This window comes from Nesoenas mayeri (assembly GCF_963082525.1).
Source record: "Nesoenas mayeri genome assembly, chromosome: 1".
Lineage (NCBI taxonomy): Eukaryota > Metazoa > Chordata > Aves > Columbiformes > Columbidae > Nesoenas > Nesoenas mayeri.
The window spans coordinates 100167498-100186720 of NC_137541.1; the positions used below are offsets into that span (position 1 = coordinate 100167498).

General features: G+C 35.1%; 1 protein-coding gene across 2 annotated transcripts in view; it reads right to left on the bottom strand.

The window, feature by feature from the left end:
* Positions 1-19223, bottom strand: part of NLGN4X (neuroligin 4 X-linked) — a gene marked incomplete at its 5' end in the record, with an annotated part of 135071 nt that overhangs the window by 79788 nt on the left and 36060 nt on the right. The window contains 2 exons of one of the 2 annotated variants that reach the window (XM_080343384.1): positions 7009-7161; positions 10860-10919. In XM_080343384.1, coding sequence (XP_080199510.1) covers positions 7009-7161; positions 10860-10919 — 213 coding nt within the window. The remainder of the gene's footprint in view (positions 1-7008; positions 7162-10859; positions 10920-19223) is intronic. The other variant, XM_080343385.1, reaches the window with a different exon arrangement.

The window sequence follows — 19223 nt, forward strand, 5'->3', positions numbered from 1 at the left end:
CATTTGATTTTATCATTCAGATAAGCTCTTTTATAGCCCTGAGCGTCATCATGTTACATCTACCACAAGTAAAACCTTTTTTCTGTCTGGGAAGCCTGCTTTCTGGTTAACTTGATTCTAGAAGTTTCAGTATCTCCATTATAGCCAACAGGCAACTGGACTTCCTTCTATAAAATATGGAGAAACCTTGTCTTTACAGCTACTGCTAAAACCTGGTTTTAAAATTTAAAGGGTACAGTGCTGTGTGTTAAAACCAGGTCTTTTCAAATCATAAGACTTTTACTAAGTTATAGGATGATCACAAATTCCATTAAATATAATTAAATTTATATTATATCAGAAGGTAGTAAAAGAAATCCATTTAGTCTGTATTCTATTACCTTGTCAAATATTCCATGGCTGTACAGATGTTTCTTGGGGCTAAACTCAGTGAAGGATAGTCAGGTAAATTAAGTGGTCCCTAAAAATTTTAATTTTCCCTCATCTATGAAGATGCATTTCCAAAATCCAGGCTTTCTTAAACTTATGTAATAATTGTTATCAATTTGTTCCCAGGATCTCAAAAAGGGATTTGATCCTGAAGTTGAAGCCTCAGGGAGCTGATGCTAACAGCAGCAGCAGTTGCCACCTGCTGAGAGTAGTGCAAGGCTTGAAAGGTCCCCGGGGGGTGTCTAAGGGAGTTTCTGGGCCCTCAGCACTCTCAGGCTGCTGGTGGTCAAGATACCAGCCAGCAGGAGATAGATCTTATGAGAAGGATGGGCAAGAGTAGGATGGTTCCAACTGTCCCCATGACCTGTTCAAACCACAGGAAGTCGCATATAACCAGCCCCTGGGGAACACCAGCCACAGGGAGCACTGCTAACAGGCTGCACAAACAGGGACAGAGTCGTTTGGGAACAGTGTCACCAGTCTGTGTGGCAGTTCACGTGGCAAGGCACACACAAAGAGCTGCCAGCTCTCCCAGTGATCAGGCTGCTGCCTCCTTGGCTCACCCACAGGCTTAGGCTGCAGCTCTAGCTAGCTGATGGCTTTGCAAGCCTACCCAAGAGCTTGGTGTCTCCAGGGAATTAGAAGAACACTGTCTTTCAAAACAGTTTTCTAAGTGGGCTATTTTTTCTGAGAACTATAAGGAGATTGTGACCTGCTAAAAGAGGTGTCCACCTATCACATCTGCAAGACTGTGGCTGAGACCTGAATGGAAGCACTATAGCCTACCTCTGCTGACATCACCACCCAAACACACCTCCCAAGGACTGAAAGAGTTGTCAATACCTGAGGCTGCATGGAGTTCCAGTATCTGGAAATCCTCCTAGCAGCTGAAAGCAGTGGTAGATGTCAAACAACTAGCTATTACCAAAGAGCTCAACAGGCAACACACAGTATCCAGGAACGTGAGCAGAAGATCGATACATGGTATTTTTTGCACTGTCCAAGCCTGAGCAATAGCCCTGCCTTGAGGCTGTACAAAGGGAAGATAAGCCTGAATCCAACCTTCAGCTGTCTGGTACAAGTAACTCAGAAGATGAAGAAGACTGGGCCCTTGTCTCCGCTGAGGGTGGAAGAAGAACATTTCCCAACCCCTTAAATGCTCCTACATAACATATATGATGTTCTGTGGTTGTAGAATGAAGAGTATGTGAGTAACAGACAGGATCCAGGAAAGGCCAACCACGTAAATTCAATCCAGCCACCCGCCTGTATTGGAACCACTGCCACCAGCAAAGCACATAAGGTATTAGGAACTTGAGATTTGCTACTGAGAGCCAAAACATCCATTTGCCATCCAGATAATATTTCTATATATGTTTACTGCCTACCAGAAGCTTGCATTAGTGACACCTCTGAAATTCTTCCAAGTCTGATGAACCCTGCAGAGTATTGTGTGTTTCTACTGTTCCATGAAGGGTCTACTGATATTGCAACAAGGCAACTTAGCCTACATACCCCTCAGAACAACATTAAAAAGATCAGGAGGACAGGTGGTATATTCTTCTGTCCTCCCAGTCACAGGAATGGCTGCAGGAAAGGGGAGGCAAATTGAACAGGTGTTTGCCTGGCAGTTTAGCTGGTACCATACTCAAAGTTTTGGCTTCTGTGATCATGGATCCACATTTGAGAAGCCAGGTCTCTTGGGAGCTGATGGGATTTGTGCGAGCAAGTGAGGCAAGAGCCTCTTCACCAACAAGCTGATCAGACTTACAAGGTGAGCTTTAAACTAGATTTAGCAGGGGAAAGGAATGGAGTTTTGGGTAACACAGAAGAGCCAGAATCTAAGAACCAACAAGGAAAGACCTATGAAATGCCCCAGAGGAATTAGGGCATTTTCCTCTAAAAAGGTGACACGGTCAATAGCCCAACTGAAATGTCTTTATACCAATGCATGCAGCATGATAACAAACAAAAGGAGCTGGAAGCTACTGTGCAGCTAGAAAGCTATGATCTATTTGCTGTCACTGAAATGTGGTGGGATGAATCACATAATGGAAGTACTGCAGTCTATAGCTATAAACTGGTGGGATAGAGAGGTTACCCTCTATATAAAAAAAATGATGGACTACATAAAGCTGTCTTTGAAAAACAATGATGAACTGGGTGAGAGCTTATGGGTAAAAATTAAAGGCCAAACCAACAAAGGAAACCTTGTGGCTGGTGTTTACGGCAGGCTGCCTGACCAAAGGGAGGATGTCAATGGAGTGTTCTTCAGCTGCAGGAAGCATCATGTTCCCAGGATCTGATCCTGCTGGGGAGCTTCAATCACCCTGACATCTGCTGGGAGAGCAGCACAGCAAGCTGTAAGCAGTTCAGGAGACTTGTGGGGTTCATCAAGGGTAATTTCTTCATTCAAGTGACAGACAGCCCAACCAGAGGAGAAGCAGGAGAAGTTGTTGCTTAACAACACAGATGAAGTAATAAAAGAGGTCAAGACTGGTGCCAGCCTGGGCTGCAGTGCCCATACCTTGGTAGAAGTAATAATTTTGAGGGATATGGGCCAAGTGAAGAGTAGGGTCAGGACCCTGAATTTTAGGAGAGCAAACTTTCAGTTATTTAAGGAATTAGTAGATGAGACTTCCTGAGAAACTGCCCTCAAGGATACAGGAGCAGAAAAGAGCTGACAGCTTGTTAAGCTTCATTTGTTTCAGGGCACAAGAGCTCTCAATCCCCACTTATAAGAAATTGAGCAAAGAAGCCAGGAGACCAGTCTGTCTCAGTAGGAATCTACTGGTAAAACTAAAGTGTAAGAAGAAAAGGCACAGGCAATGCAACCAGCGACATCTGTCCTGGGAAGAGCATAGGGATGCTACCTGAGTGTGTAGGCATGGGATGAGGAAAGCTAACACATAGCTGGAGCAGAATCTGGCAAGAAATAAGAAAGATAAGATGAGCTCCTACATTTACGTTGCTCACAAAAGGAAGATGTACCCCCCCAATAAGTAACACAGGAGAACTAATGAAAACTAGCATAGAGAAGGCTGAGGTTCTCAACATTTTTTCCCCTCAGTTTTCACTGGTAATTACTCTTCACACATCTGTCAAGTCCCTGAACATCAAGGCAGAGACTGAAGGAATGAAGTTCTTCTCATTGTAAGAGAAGATCAGGTTTGAGACAACATGAGGAACCTGAACATACACAAATCTATGGAACCCAACAAGATGCATGACAAGGTCCTGAAGGAATTGGCAAATGCAGTCACTAAGCCACTTTCCATCATATATGAAAAGTCATGTCAGTCAAAGTAAGTCTCCAGTGACTCAATAAAAGGGAATATCACGCTCATTTTTAAAAACAGTAATAAGGAGGACTTTAGGAACTACTGACCAGTCAGTCTCACCTCCATGTACAGTAATATCATGGAACAAATCCTCCAGGAGGGCATGTCAAAACATATGGAAGACAGGAAGGGGATTAGGGACAGTCAACATGGCTTCACTGAGGGCAAATCATGCCTGATAAAAGAGATGGAGAGAGACTTTTTGCCAAGGCCTGCAGTGACAAGACAAGGGGAAGCGGTTTTAAACTGAAAGAGGGCAGATTTAGGTTGGATAGAAGGAAGACATTGTTTATGGTGAGGGTGGTGAGACACTGGAACAGGTTTCCCAGAGTAGTTGTGGATGCCCCATCCTTGGAAGTGTCTATGGTAAGGTTGGGTGGAGCTTTGAGCAACTTGATCTAGTGAAAAACGTCCCTGCCCATGGCAGGTGAGTTGGATCGCATTATCTTGGCAGGTCCCTTCAAACCCAAACCATTCTATGATTCTATGATTTGTCTGTCTAGTATCAATGAGTGATTATCAATATAGTCCTAATATATTTTCCATCCACTGCAGTTAATGACACAATATAGACTGTAAGAAAAATAACAGAACTAACATTTGTGGTTAGTAAAATAACGTCCAGTATTCAGGTCCATTCAAGTGATAATTTTCAAGAAGGAGGAAAAAAAAAATATGTAAGGTGTCTTCAGTAACTCATAATTGACATCAGTTCAATGCATATTCCTCCATCACAGGATGCGATAATAGTGATAGAAATACACATTTCTGTCATTAAAATCATGTTTACATGTATCATCTTTTGTACAAAGTTACAAATCAAATGCAACTGAAACAGGTCAGATTTACAGAAATAAGTATACCTTTCAAAAAGAAGATAATTCAGACTAGAAAAAATGGCTATGAATATTGTCAATTTTAAATTTATGTCATAATGATTATTTCACTTTTTAAATTTTCATGAATAATCATGTTTGTTTTCCATATGCTTGTTTACCTGAAGAAATTTTTGTTTTCTCTTTCACTTTTTTACTTATTAAGCAAGTCAAAAATAAGTGAAATTCTCCTAATATCTTCCAGTGTCTAAGCAGAACTTAATGCATTCTCAAGGATCACTTTTATTAATTTATATATTTCACCCAGTAAGAAAAAAACACAAATATCCTCATAAAGCAGAATTCCTCTGATTTTTTCAGTGCTAAATGCACATTCTGAATATCTCCTGGTTTTCTAATTCAAACACAGACTTTCTATAACAAATAATAAATTCTATTGTGTCTCAAAAGTTACATTTTCCACTCTTGAGAAGTATTTAATGCCAAGTATAACACTGTATTTTTCCTAATCCATTTTAAATCCTCACAGTTATTACTTTTCAGTTTCTTATATGAATGCCTCTGTATTGTGCCTTGTTTCCTAAATGCCACAACAGAAAAAGTATAGCATTCTGTCTTTTTTTGTTTGTTTTAAATATAAGTACATAAAATAGTACATCTGTGTAAATATTGCATTTTTTCCTTTAGATTAATTCAAGGCAGCTGGACAATGCAACATTTTAAACTACTTATAGTCGTCTGTATCTTTCAACAATTTTCATTTTAAGAAACCAAGAAAAAACCCTTTAAGAGATCCATTATATAATACTTTTTACAGATAAATAACTATTATCAAGTTCCTGGGTATACACTTCATTTGAAAGCAACAACAATCCCTCTCTCTCTTTTTTAAGTGTCTTTTTACTTTCTTTTTTTTCTTTCTTTTTTTTTTTTTTTAATGGTGGGGGAGACTGTTTCTAATTACCAATATTGCATGCAAAATACACTGAAATATATTTTTATATTTTGTCTTTAGGTTTAAATCTGACTCTAATATAGAAAGAATGTGGAGTTTTTGTATTTAAACAAGAGTCAAAATCCCGGACAAGAAAAAGATTCTCAGCACTCTGATGAGCAACGTCAACACTGTTGAAACACATTAACCACATTAAGAGATAACTCAGCAGAAGAAGTTTCCTGCATTCCAAAATAGTACATGCCAAGAATACAGATCAGGTTTGCTATCAAGAAAGACAAGATTTAAAATATTTGTAAAAGCCACTCTAAATAAAAACAAACAAAAAACCCCAAAATCAGAAACAAATAAAAATAACCACATAAAAAATTACTGTTCTTTACCTTGTGCATCTAAAATGCTGGAAATATGATCATTCTAGCAGTCTACATACTGTTCTATGTAGATTGTATAATTTTCATTAGGATACAAAATATTTCTAATACCTCCTATTACAAGCAAATTTTTAACTTAATTTTCTATGGAAAAGTAGAACTGCAATAAATAAACCTTCATTTGGAGAAAAAACTGGTACGTGCAAGCATCCAGAAATTAGAATCACAGAAAAGACACCAAAGATTTTTGGTCTGTTGTCATGGATCTAAGGTTATTTTGTCATTAAATCTAATGCTGTCAGAAGGATATTTATAATGTCAGGAAAATGCAGCTCTTATTCTGCTTGGAAGATAGAAGTATAAATTTCTCTCAACAACATAATTCATGATTATCGACTTTACTTATATTTAGGAAGATAATTTTACACAGCTCTTTGAAGCTCCTTGACTCCAGATTACTCACATCATAAATTCCATCAGTGTATATAGCCTGTTTTGTCTGTATTACTTCTACATCTTCTGCCTTAAAAAAACAATTTGCACACTAAAATAATAAAACCAGATAAAGAGTAACATTTTCCCTCTTGCTGCCATTACCAACCATTTTGAAATTGAAGAGTCCTCATTTTTCACTGTTGATTTTTGTGTTTTGTTTTTTTTGTTTTGTTTTGTTTTTTGGGGTTTTTTTTTGTTTATTTGTTTGTTTTGTTTCTAACATTGAATCAAGAAGATTTTAATGAGAAAAAGATACAAGTTCTTAAAACTTGTTAATTCACTGAGCCAGAAGGAAATACGATATAATGACAAATATAACATAAACCAACACTAATATAATTACAAATATCCAGTCATTTTTGTCTAAAGGATGCAGCTGTCAAAAATAAGGTGACGTAGCTTAGCCCAGTTTCTATAAAACATTGAACAGAATTCAAAATGAATATAATACAAACTGTCCAACAGCAACAATATTCTGTTTTAAAAAACAAACTGGCTCAAGGATCTGTGATTGATCAGTAGATAGATTAATCAATAAAATATTTCTATGTAGTTGGTGATGAAGAAGAGTCACTTACCTAAAACCCCCAGCCTGTAATTGAGAGTGATGACAATGACATTTCCATAACTTGCAAGAATGCTGCCATCAATCATATTGCCAGTACCCTCCATGTAAGATCCACCGTGGATGTAGACCATAACTGGTTTCTTGCTGTTCTGATCATGAATGTCTGAAAAGATTCAAGTAAGGAGAACATAATAAAGTAATAAAAAATAAAGAAATACAGCATTAGCAATTCATACCAGTGCTACAAAAATTCTTACTTGTTTCCTATGTTTTCAATATCATCACCACTACTTTAGTCAGCTGGTTTACACAGTTCAGGATCATCCTACAAGCCTAATATTTATAATTTAAATATCTCTCTTGGTTATTTCAAATGCTCTTTCCTGTGAAATGCTCTCAGAACACTTGAAATGCCTTCACTATTAGAAGGAATTTAATTTGAATAAAAACATATAAAAGCCTAAGGAGAAAAATCAAATTATGCAACAATCTTGGGGTTTTTTTTTAGGATATTCTGAATCAAGTATATGCCAATTCAGAAATACCTGTACGTTTATAATAAAATTATAATGATGATCCATACTTCCCCATTCTTCACTGAGACATAATTATTGAAATTATATTTCCAATAGTTCGGTAAGACATAATATCACAAAAAATTTTCAGATGGAAATAAATATAGAAAACTCTTACTTCTTTCAAATAGCCTATAATTTAATAGAGACAATTTATGCAAATTCATGGCACAGATTTTTTTGTATTTAACGCAAATGATGTCTTTTCTGTTGTAGTTTTCCTTGTCATGGTAGCTAATCCTTAAAGAACAGCCTTGAATTAATGTTCCTTAATGGAATGGCTGGTCTTTTGTATATGCAGTAAAGCTCTTGAGTAGTTTCAAACAAGTAAACAGCTAGGTCTTAATGAGAAAGTTAAATGAAATTGAGAGCAATATTTTCATACTTCAGAGTGAGTTGTAAAGATGCACTAATCAATGATTTGGAGTATATTCATATCTCTTCCTCTAATTACCAAAAAGTTAGGCTCCTGACCCCAGGAATGGTTCAGACTACCTAAATTAGGAACATATGTTCTTTACAGAAATAGGGAGAACAGGAGCTGAGCTTGTTTAAAAAGCAGAAGGTAATTTATCAAGCTGTGGTTAGATGTATAAAACTTTTATGAATAATTCAGTGTATCTGCATGTGGAATAGCAGCACTTTTCCATCACATAGTACAACATACAAGGTAAAGCAGAGTTTCTGACTATACAATCAGCTAAATAATAGTAATAAGAAGAAGAATAGAAGTAATAATAAGAAAAATAATAAGAAGAAGAATAGCAAGAAGCAAGAAGCAAGAGACAAGAAAGAAGAGACAAGAAAGAAGAGACAAGAAAGAAGAGACAAGAAAGAAGAAGGAAAAGAAGTAGTAGTAGTAGTAGTAATTTGTGCTATGTTTTGGGTAGGGTAGGCATATATTGGACAGTGGAAACGGGAAGTGAAGGAAGAAAAAGCTGAGCTAAATACCTAGAGGTACAGGACCTCGATTCAAAATCCTTCCAAAATTCTTCCCTCTCTTCAGATTCCTTAGGAAAAACTCTAACATACCAAAATGTCATTAGCAATGAGGCACCATTTATATAATATTTTGTATATTTGCAACTAATTTGTGCATATTTAAAGGTAAGTTATGCCTAGTCATATTCCTATGGCCCACTTTACCTATGTGTATATACTATAATAAATATCAAAAATTGTCATCTGGTTGCAAGGAACAGATGTTCATGCTCCCATATACATGTGTCCAGTTGTCAGAGTTTAAGGCTTCTCATAGAATCTGCTTTCTTTACATAAAAGGATGCATACTTCACATGTTATATTTTATGTGTTGTACCTGAGTAACAGAACAGAAGGTTTTGTGATAAGATCTTTTGAAGCATTGGGACTGTAAAAGTAATACAGACCTTAAACAGATCATATGAAGCAATGAGGTACATTCTAGTGAATTTTTATTTTTTTTTTTTTATTCTCAGCATTTTCAGCAAAGTACATGAAAGTGTTTCTTCTCTGAAGGCTCAGCTAAGCCCTTGAAAAATGAAAGCAACAATTATTTAACACAATTATTTGTGTTGCTGAATTACCTTTCCCTTCTCTATCTGAAGTCTCATGGCATGATTTGTTGTATTTAATCTTTCCTTATTACATAGTTCTACCTGAGGTTTGAATGTTTCACTGCTGAAGTCAATGGGAGGTTTCCTCTTCCCCTTCAATGGGAACATGATTAGCTTCAACATAAAGGAAATGGGCTCCATGCTTTATGTGCTTAGATCAAAAGTGGATCCTCTCGTTAATCATGAAACCCTAATGTTCTTTTAAGAAGTCTGAACAGTAATGTATTCATAATCAAATATCTATTTTAAGTTTTTAAAGCAATTTCAGTTTTGGTTGTTACTTATCTTTTGCTTTTAAATTAACTACAGAATTTGGTATAGCAAATGATGATAACATAATTTTTAGAAACCTGTTGCACAGAAAGAAGGTGATATTCAGAAAATAACAGGAATTTTGGAGTATTCTGCACAGCATTTTTGTGCTATAAGAATAGCGTAATTCAGCAATGAAGGTGATACAGTAGATGGCAACCAATCTGAATCAAAGACCAGAGATTTTTAATATGGTATTTTATGTATCGATAAAGTAGCTCCAACTGAGCTGAACTCCCAGCAAAAGAGGAGGTAGTGTTCTCAATGCAGTGTGCGTGATACTAAGGGGAACAGAGAAGACAAATGTTTTGAAGTTATTTGAACTGATGTTAGATAGAAAGCAAAACCAAAAAAAAACCCAGGAAAAACTATATGGAATCACAATTCAGATTGGTCAAGCATGAGAGGATTAAGAAACACAACAACAAAACAATAATCTACCCAAGGCTGTTATCATCTCAATTAGTTTGAATTTGGTAAATACGTAAAATAAAATGCCACTGTAACTTTAATGAAAAGGAAGGGTGAGAATAGAGGAAGATTTAATGACTTTTTTTCTATTTCAGTGCATCTTAAATAGCTTTGTTGTGTCAAGGCAAGAAAAAAGTATTTCCTTGTACTACTTTTTTTTGGGATACTTCATTGTGAACTTTAACATTTCCTTTCAGGGAATCCGATCCAACTCTGAAAGAAGTCAATGAAAATTATTGTCATTGATTTCAGTGGGAACGTGTTCAGAGTCAGAACGAACATATCTCAGAGGCTAGCTGTTACAGGAAGAAACAATAAAGCAACATCAACAGCTTCCTCCATTTTTGTATCCTGAAATAAACCACATCCTGTGAGAAAAAAATAAAAAATATATAAGTAAATAAAAATAGCAAAGAAAAAGCAAAACTCAACTGCACAAATGTACAGCATGTGCACTGGGGAAACAGTGGAAGTGAGAGGAAGGATATATGTGTGTTCTTTCATGAAATTAAAACAGGTGAATTTACAAAACGTGTAGGAGAGAAAAGAGCACATGCATGTTTTTAGATTCGATTTTCTCAACCTAAGAAAGAATTGGGAGGGAAATGTATATGGCTTCAAATAATATTTATGTTACTCACTTCACACATATTTAGGAATCAATTTTACACCTATGTCACAGGGGAATTGCAGTCATTTATATGCTAATTTGATTTTAAAAAGAAAAACAATGGAAATAATTTCTAAAGAAAATAAAGAAGCACATTGAAGTGTGCTTCTTCAAATAAGGGACTAAAAATCATGTTGAAATAACACCAATAACAACAACAATAATAATAATTATAATAAAAATTTAAAAGTTTATGTTCATGCATCAGGGTTGAGCTTTGAAAAAAACCAAAAAATACCTTCATCTTCACCACGATCATTACTGGTTATATCATCTGCGCTTTTCTTTGTGTTGGCTCCTGGGATCATAGTGAGGAGGAGAATAAAGGGAAAAAAGAGAATTCAAAAACAGCAGGTTCTCAAAAATAATAAAAAAAAAACTAGTACAAAAAAAAAAGAAAAATGTAACAAAAATGTCAAAAACTGTTACATTTGAAATAGAAAAACAAAAAAGATGCAAATTGCACATAAACATAAAATGTCAAGAAGAACAAATTGAAAAGATTTGAAAAAAAATGTATCATATTCTGTGACAATGCAGTTACTTCAGTTAAAACTGATTTCCTCAAAAACAAAATTAATGTGCTATTTAAAAGAATAATATAAAACAAAAAAGATATTAAAAATTATCAAATTATGGTTTCTACATAAGAAATACAATTAATTTCATTTTGTTTGGTAATTTTGAAGAAATAATGCCTTCAGTCACCATCTTCAATAACATTTTATTCATCCTCATTAAGATTTATTAAGAATTATCTACAAGCTCAATATTAGATGGAATCAATGCAAATAAAACTATCACTGAGTCTTAAAACAACTTGAATGCACCAAGAAAAATCACATAGGCCTCCTTAAAATTTATTTTTGCTCCCCATATGAACAAAAAGATATTTAAAACAACAGATTGCAAACAAAGGTGAAACAGAGTTGAGTCAATCCCAGACATGGAATTTGTCCAAAAGTAGCTATGGTTCATATTATACGACATTTCAAGCTCTTTAGAAAAGCCTAGAAATTAAATGAAAATGGTTACTTACCGTGAAAAGAACTTGCACTTATCTATTAAAGATTTTATAAATAACATATTTTAATTTCTATTCAATATGCTTTCTCAAAATACTTTTCAGGTGTATACATACACACGCAGAGACTTACACACACATCCACACATGCCATAGTACATGTTTATTGGAGCAAGAGTAAATTAACATCGTTTAACACCCCCACCCCTCCTTGGGCAATACTTCCGGTTTTTGACTAAAAAGCTGTCTTTACACCCAACATTTCATTGTACTGTTCTTACTGCTGTAGCAAGTAGCCCATTGTAACAGGTTAATTGATAAGCACTGAAACATGAATAAGAAACTTACTTTCTAATTTAGTTTAAAGATGAAATATGCCCACTATAATAATAAATAAATAATAATAAATATATAATATAATAATAATAATAAATATATAATATAATAATAATTTGGATATGTGTTTCAAAAGAGCGGTATACTTGACTAACTTCTTTATGTATGATTTTGTGTATGAAGTCTGCCTATGTCACAGAGATATCATATTTAGCTAAAATAATTTTGTTACTTTTTATTCTATTATTTAAACTGTCTTTACATCCCTCAAAATTCAAGGTTTTGTGTAAATCTAAGTCCATGATTATAAGTAAGCAAGACACAATGTGGTTAATTTTTTTTTAATATATACAGTTTTGGGTTCTGTGCATGGGTTTGCTTGTATCTTCTTGATAGAAACAGAATACAGATTTTCTACATAAATTTTCTGGAAACACTGCTGCTGTGTAGGTAATGATGATGATTAGCGAGTCAAACTGTGAAAAGCAGCGAGTGAGACTCCATCTCCGCACTAACCAGTGCAGTTGTACTTTAGTTATTGTGTGTGTATTATGCAAGTGCATTCCATTATATGTATTCAGTACATAGTTAACTAGGTAAAATACAGTTGTCAAGGAAATGTAGATGTTCTCTATCAGATTCTTTGAGAAATGTCAGATACAGGCTCTAATCTCAGCCATCATCCAAGTTTTGCCCTTTTTTATAATACTTTCCAAATTAGTTTCAGCCCAATGAATGTTGAATGCTTTCCTACGTGCTACCCAAATAAAATTAATTTTGTATTTAGATAAACCTAGTACCCAACCTATAAAGTGCCCTTAAATTGTTTTTGATCCATGTAAAAAATTGATGAGAATTATTCACAGAGAATAAATCCACCTATATGCAAGTTCGAAAGCAACAGTATGAAAGTAACAGAAGAAATTTTTATCTCATTTCCCTCAGTGAGTCTCCAAACTGTTTGATTAAAAAGAAATATGATCATCATATGCCAAATATAAAATCAACTACAACATATAATTCCTATGAATTAAAAAATAGCAAAATCAACATGACCCTATATATATAATACCTGTAGAAAAAAAACCAAAAACTGTATGTGCAATTATTTAGACTATAATCCATATTTAAAGTCCTTTGAGTGAAAGAAGCAGATATGTCCCAACATGTTTTGGTTTAGCTGCTATCCCCCCCAAAATCAATGCATCATTAACATGTTGCAAGGATTTTCTGTCTTATGTACTTCCTGAAGTCACTCTGGTTCAGTGTATTTCAGAAAGAACAACACAAACGTAATGAAAATTTAGAAAATGTCAACACACCGTTCTACTAGATGTGATGAGACACAAATACCACGTAACACAGGTGACATACGATTATCTGCAATATTTGAAACTTTCTTAATTTCTGTTTTTCATTCTTCACAGCTTGAAGAAATTCTGGAGTAGCCAATTTTCAGAACAAAATATAATCTAAACTGTATTGAATTTCGATGTGAGTAGGAATGATGTTGCTCCAACCTGTTGTGGAACAATCTTTCATTTGTCTGTTGGTAACTGAAATATATTTTTATAACTAAGTTTTTTGGGTTTGATAGGTTTTTAAATGAATTCTGAGATCTGATAAAATGGATTACATCAATAAGTTCTCAAACTCATTTTCTGTGTTCCTGTCACGTTGGATTGCTTTCATACTGTGCATACTTGTTATAGAATAATGGAATAGAATGACGGAATCATTTAGGTTGGAAAAGACCATTAAGGTCATTGAGCTGAACCTAACACTGCCAAGTTCATCACTAAACCATATCCCTAAGCACCACATCTACACATCTTTTAAATGTCTCCAGGGATGGTGACTCAACAACTTCCCTGGGCAGCCTATTCCAATGTCTGACAACCCTTTCAATAAAGACATATTTCCTAATATCCAATCTAAACCTACCCTGGCACAACTTCAGGACATTTCCTCTGGTCCTATTGTTTGTTACTTGGGAGAAGAGACCAACGCCCTCCATGCTACAACCTCCTTTCAAGTAGTTGTAGACAGTGACAAGGTCTCCCCTCAGCCTCCTTTTCTCCAAGCTAAACAGCCCCAGTTCCCTCAGTCTCATCAGGCTTGTGGTCCAGACCCTTCACCAGCTTTGTTGCCCTTTCTGGAACTCTCCCCAGCACCTCAATGTCTTTCTTGTATTGAGGGGCCCAAAACTGAACACAGGATTCAAGGTGTGACCTCACTAGTTCTGAGTACAGGGGGAACATCACTTCTCTAGTCCTGCTGGCCACACGATTTCTGATATAAGCCATGTCAGTATTAATTACAGAACTGTTTGAGGAGAACAGAATTGTTATTGCTGGAATTATTTCAGTACTGCCAAAACCACATAAGATACATAGGAGCATTTTTCAGAAAAAGTGATCAGTGATACTGATCTTTTGAAAATATAATCTTCTAGAAACATATTATCTCATGCAGAGAGGAAAAAATGGAATTTTCCAATCGCATTGTCTCTTTGTTGTTAAAAATATTCTTAGTTTTCTCCTAAAACTTCTACAAGAATATGGCATTCCCTGTCATAAGAAAAAAAAATACTCTAATTCCTCTAGGGTTGATTCGAAGTTGCACCTCAAGTGCAAGTTCTGTCTCAAGGAGACAGAATAGGAATGTGACTAAAACCTCCTATGGCTGAGGAGAACTCTCTGTCTGCACCAGCTGCCTGTCCTACATACCAACACTTCCTTTCACTTTGAGGCTTCTTTTAGGGGTGTTCAGGGTTGGAGCATTTTTCTTCTCCATATATGTGAAAAATACAGGAACACCAATTTCAGTCTTGGACTCCTATACACCAAGAGAATATTGTTTCTGTGTTATAGGATTGGGCCTTCTGCAGGCTAAGGAGTGTTTTATCATACATCCCACACGAAATATAGATGGTAAATCTTGACAGCAATCCTGGAACCAAAAGTAGAGCAGAGAGCAGTGCAGATAGCAGTGGTGATCTAGTGCAATAAAGACTGAATTCCAGAAGTATCTCTTTTGACCAACCTAAGGTTTGAATGGAGCTGTTGGTTTGCAAGGTTTGTGTTTCACTTTTCATGCTGATGAAAAGTACCAAAGAAAAATATTTCAAAAGGTTTATAGGATGAGAAATTCTTTTACTAATTGTCAAGGCCGGGAACTATTGACTTCATATATTTAATATGCTGTAGATATTGTAGGTCTACTGAAGATTACATTTGTATAAAAGTTCATGTTTTTTTAGAAAGTTCTAAGAGGCCTTACTGTTAATGACAACTAGAAAAAGATGTGCTTTCATAACATTTTTATTAAATGCCAGGTGACCTCTTTTAATTTGTCCTACAATTCTATTCATTACTGAGGGGAAAAGGCATAGTGTAATTCTTTACCGAACTGTTTCAGACCTCTTCTGTAACGCATTTTTGCTTGCCGTAAGATGTAATAGTACAAATGCAGAATTATTTAGGCATATATAAGCCAGATCTAAACTAGTGCCAGTCAACATATTCATCACAAAGCAGAGTTTCATGTGGGCTACTCTTTTTCCTCCATAAGAAGCTTTATGTGCAAAGAAGTTGTAAACTGTAATTCAGTATGAACCCCTCTTTAAAAGTTCTTCAGCCCAAAATACTGATGCATCAGCTAATTAACTTTTAAAAAATACTTGATTTAATTTATGTATGGGTTTAAATTCCCCTTGTATTCCCAGGTTCATTCTCAATGTCATGCATTCATCTATCACAAATGAAGAAATCACCCCACTGTAAGCCCACCTTCTGGCTCGCATTTGCTTCAATAATGAATAAAAATCTCATTCAGAAACAGATTGCAAGTCTTCCCAAATGTATTTGCAATTTATGCTATATCTTCGTCCAATTAGATAACATGTATCATATATATATACAACGTAGTCAGGTCCCATGCATGTAGTTTACCAGTGCTTGCAGTTTAGGTATCCATTCTGAAGCCTCTAACAGCAGCAAAAAATTCTTAACTAGTGCTTAAGCTGATGCCATTTCTTTGCATTTTATATCTAATTGCTCCATCTGTCACACAGTATACCTTTTGACCCCATTTAATTTTGGGAAAGCGCTCAGTTTTCCGAAATCACACAGCACATTATTAGTTGTATGACCTCCCTGTTTCACATAGAGCATGCTCAACCTTCTGGAAACTTCCAGCTCAAACCAGACTAATACAGGATTTAATAGTCATTCTCTCAGTGATATGACTTATTTATACAGCCATTTCAACAGATCTCTGAAGCTCTTGGTTTCCCATCCCATGAGAATCATTACAATTTTACAATCAGCTCAGGTCAACAGTTCACTACAGTCTCAAGGGATCAATAGGAAAACAGAACTGCATCTTTCTTTCTGCATTTCTCCTGACACTGGTGGGTTATAACTTTACTTTGAGTCTCACTTGGTGCCCAAGCCTGAAGTTATTTCATGTCCAAAGAGAGGGGTCAGGCACTGGTGGAGTTTGGCTGTCATAACACTGTTCTTGACTAACATCTATGGCCAAGGCTGTCCAGCTACCTTTATAGCTGTACGAAGAAGTTCTTATGTGGCACCCAAAGAAGAGGATGTAGACATTTCAAACAGAAGTGGAGGAAAAATACTATTGAGAATTATTGCATTTCAAAGTGTCTTAGAAGCTGACTGCAGATTACCTACATCAGGAGACATCTTAAGGAAAGGCAACACATCTATCTTTCTACCTGTATTTCTAGAAGCTTGTTGATTTTAATTGAAGAAATAGATGCATATTGTCTAGATTTGAAAAACCATTATTTTTTTAATGATTTACTGAATACTGGCAACATGTGTGTAATTGTGTGGGTGTATATATGTGCAAATATGTACATATATATACACATGAAAATGCTCTATGTGATTAATAATCTTCCAGAAAGAAAACAGGTTTGTTCACTAGCACTCCCTGTAATGGTGTTCAAATGAAATTACAATCTGTCAACAGTATGCAGAACTCCAATAAGCAGCCACATTCAATAATTTCAAAGCAGTCCTTAGCCTTAAATTAGATACCTTCTATCTTTTCCCTAAATAATAAGAAGACTTAAAATGCCTACTATTCTACATAGTTTTTCATATGGAAGCCAAAGAGAGATCAGAATGTTACTTAAATTTGTCTGAATTAGATTTGACTTTGTTTTAATGGATATATTACCAATGAATAGTGGAAGCCACAAGATTACAGTGGCCATTATTCTGATACCATTAACAACAACATCAACAAAACCATTTGAGTTGCAACTGCTTGCTCTGTATAGCAGCATCATTTAAATAAAGAATATGTAACATAATTGAATTTGTGTTCTAAATTACTCCAGCTGCAAAGTGCACACACATGAAATTGCTAGAATTCCAGACATCAGTAAATGTGTAGATGCTGCTATATAGTCAGGAAATATTTCTTTTCAAGAAAAGGGAATTAAATGTCAATTTTGTGTCATATTTGAAATTGGATGGACTGAGAGAAAATGCAGCAAAAATCCCTACAGTTTTGTTTTTCATGCATTAGTGAGGATTAAAAGAAACAAACAAAAATGCTGTTTCACAGGCTTCTTTCAAATAGTTTTAGAAATCCATGAAAAATCTATGTAGGCACTTCTGTTGAAAAAGAGAAATTCTAAGGTTGAAAAAGGATTGCATAAAGAACCAAATTCTAATATTACCTCAGCTCTTTATGTTGTCTATTTTTTTAATTACCTGATTACATATACCTTTGTTTTCAGAAAAAATTGGTTGCGTCTCCCCATACATTAACTGTTTCACTTACAGAGAACGAAAGTTGGATGAAATACTTAATATTTTACAGGTGCAGTACTCTGTATACTGTTCCTCCCAAATAAAGACAGAAATAATGACTACTTTGTGCCTTGAGTTATATGTGTCCAACAAGCTGTTTCCCTGGACAACAATAAGTACATTAAATCAGTCTGTCACTCAGTTTCACATGCTTTAAATGAGGTTATATCTTCCAACAAGTTAACACAAAGCAAGTGTCACAGAGTGATTGTGTTGTCCCGTATAGTTCCATAGAAAGATGCAAGTACTTTTTGAAAGGAGGAATGTTGTGGAAATAATTATTTACTACTTTTTAATAATACTAGTTCTATGATTGATATGGGAATTCTTTTTCTGACAAGTTTATTCCACACCAGTATGTTGATATGGATTCATCTCACTGAAGAAAATATAATACTCACACAGATTCCAGGGTAGGGGAAATCTTCAGCCTAACTGCGGAGATTATATGTCATCCTGATTACTGGTTGGGATCAAAAAGCGTTTACAAAAAATAGCAATAACTTTTATCATCTAGGAATTATGTTGTTGCCTGAAGATTTGGCCTATCTACATTCTATTATTCTGCATTCAGTGGTTAATTCATATTGACTCTTATTCTAAATAAGATTCAAAAGATGAAATCTTAACCTCCATAACTTTGGGGAAATGGGGCATCCCTTCCCTTCTGTCAAAGTCTCAAAACTTTCTATACATTTCATTTTAGGAAAGTGAGTCATTCATTTTAAGAAGATTGTTAAATATAGGTATATGGTGAACATAAACACTGGCATTTACACTGGATACTCGTCATAGTTACTAAAAGCAACACACCTCAAAGCTACTTGTTATTCTGAAAATGTTTATGTTTATTTAGATTACATTTACTCATCCTGTAAAAAAAAAAAAATATATATATATATATGTTTTTTCTTTCATCCTGTGTTAATCCATTTTGGTACATTCTTAACCAAGAAAAATTGCTTTGAATAAAAATTACCAAAAATAATAATTTTAAAAACTATTAAAGTTTAACAGGTTGCTTTTATTGATAATTACAAACATAAAAATCATTATTATTTCAGAAGATTAATAACTAATACAGAAATGAGGTAGCAACATAAATTCAGTAATATTTTTGATAAGGATTTGTTATGCAAGTTACTCCAGATCTAGAACTTAAAGTCTTCTAAATGCAGCACATCGCTTTGACAAAACTGTGTATAGTGGCTCAAAAGAAAGGAGGCATTGTACAGCCTATCCTTTCAGTGACCTCCAACAGATAAGAGGAGTGTTTTTTGCACTTCCAGTGTAGCTGAATCTGCTCTGTTTGATGGAGGATTAGACTGAGCCTGCAATGCTTTCTGATTGAGTAATGAAACACTCATTAAAAAGCATAAATCTACCATAT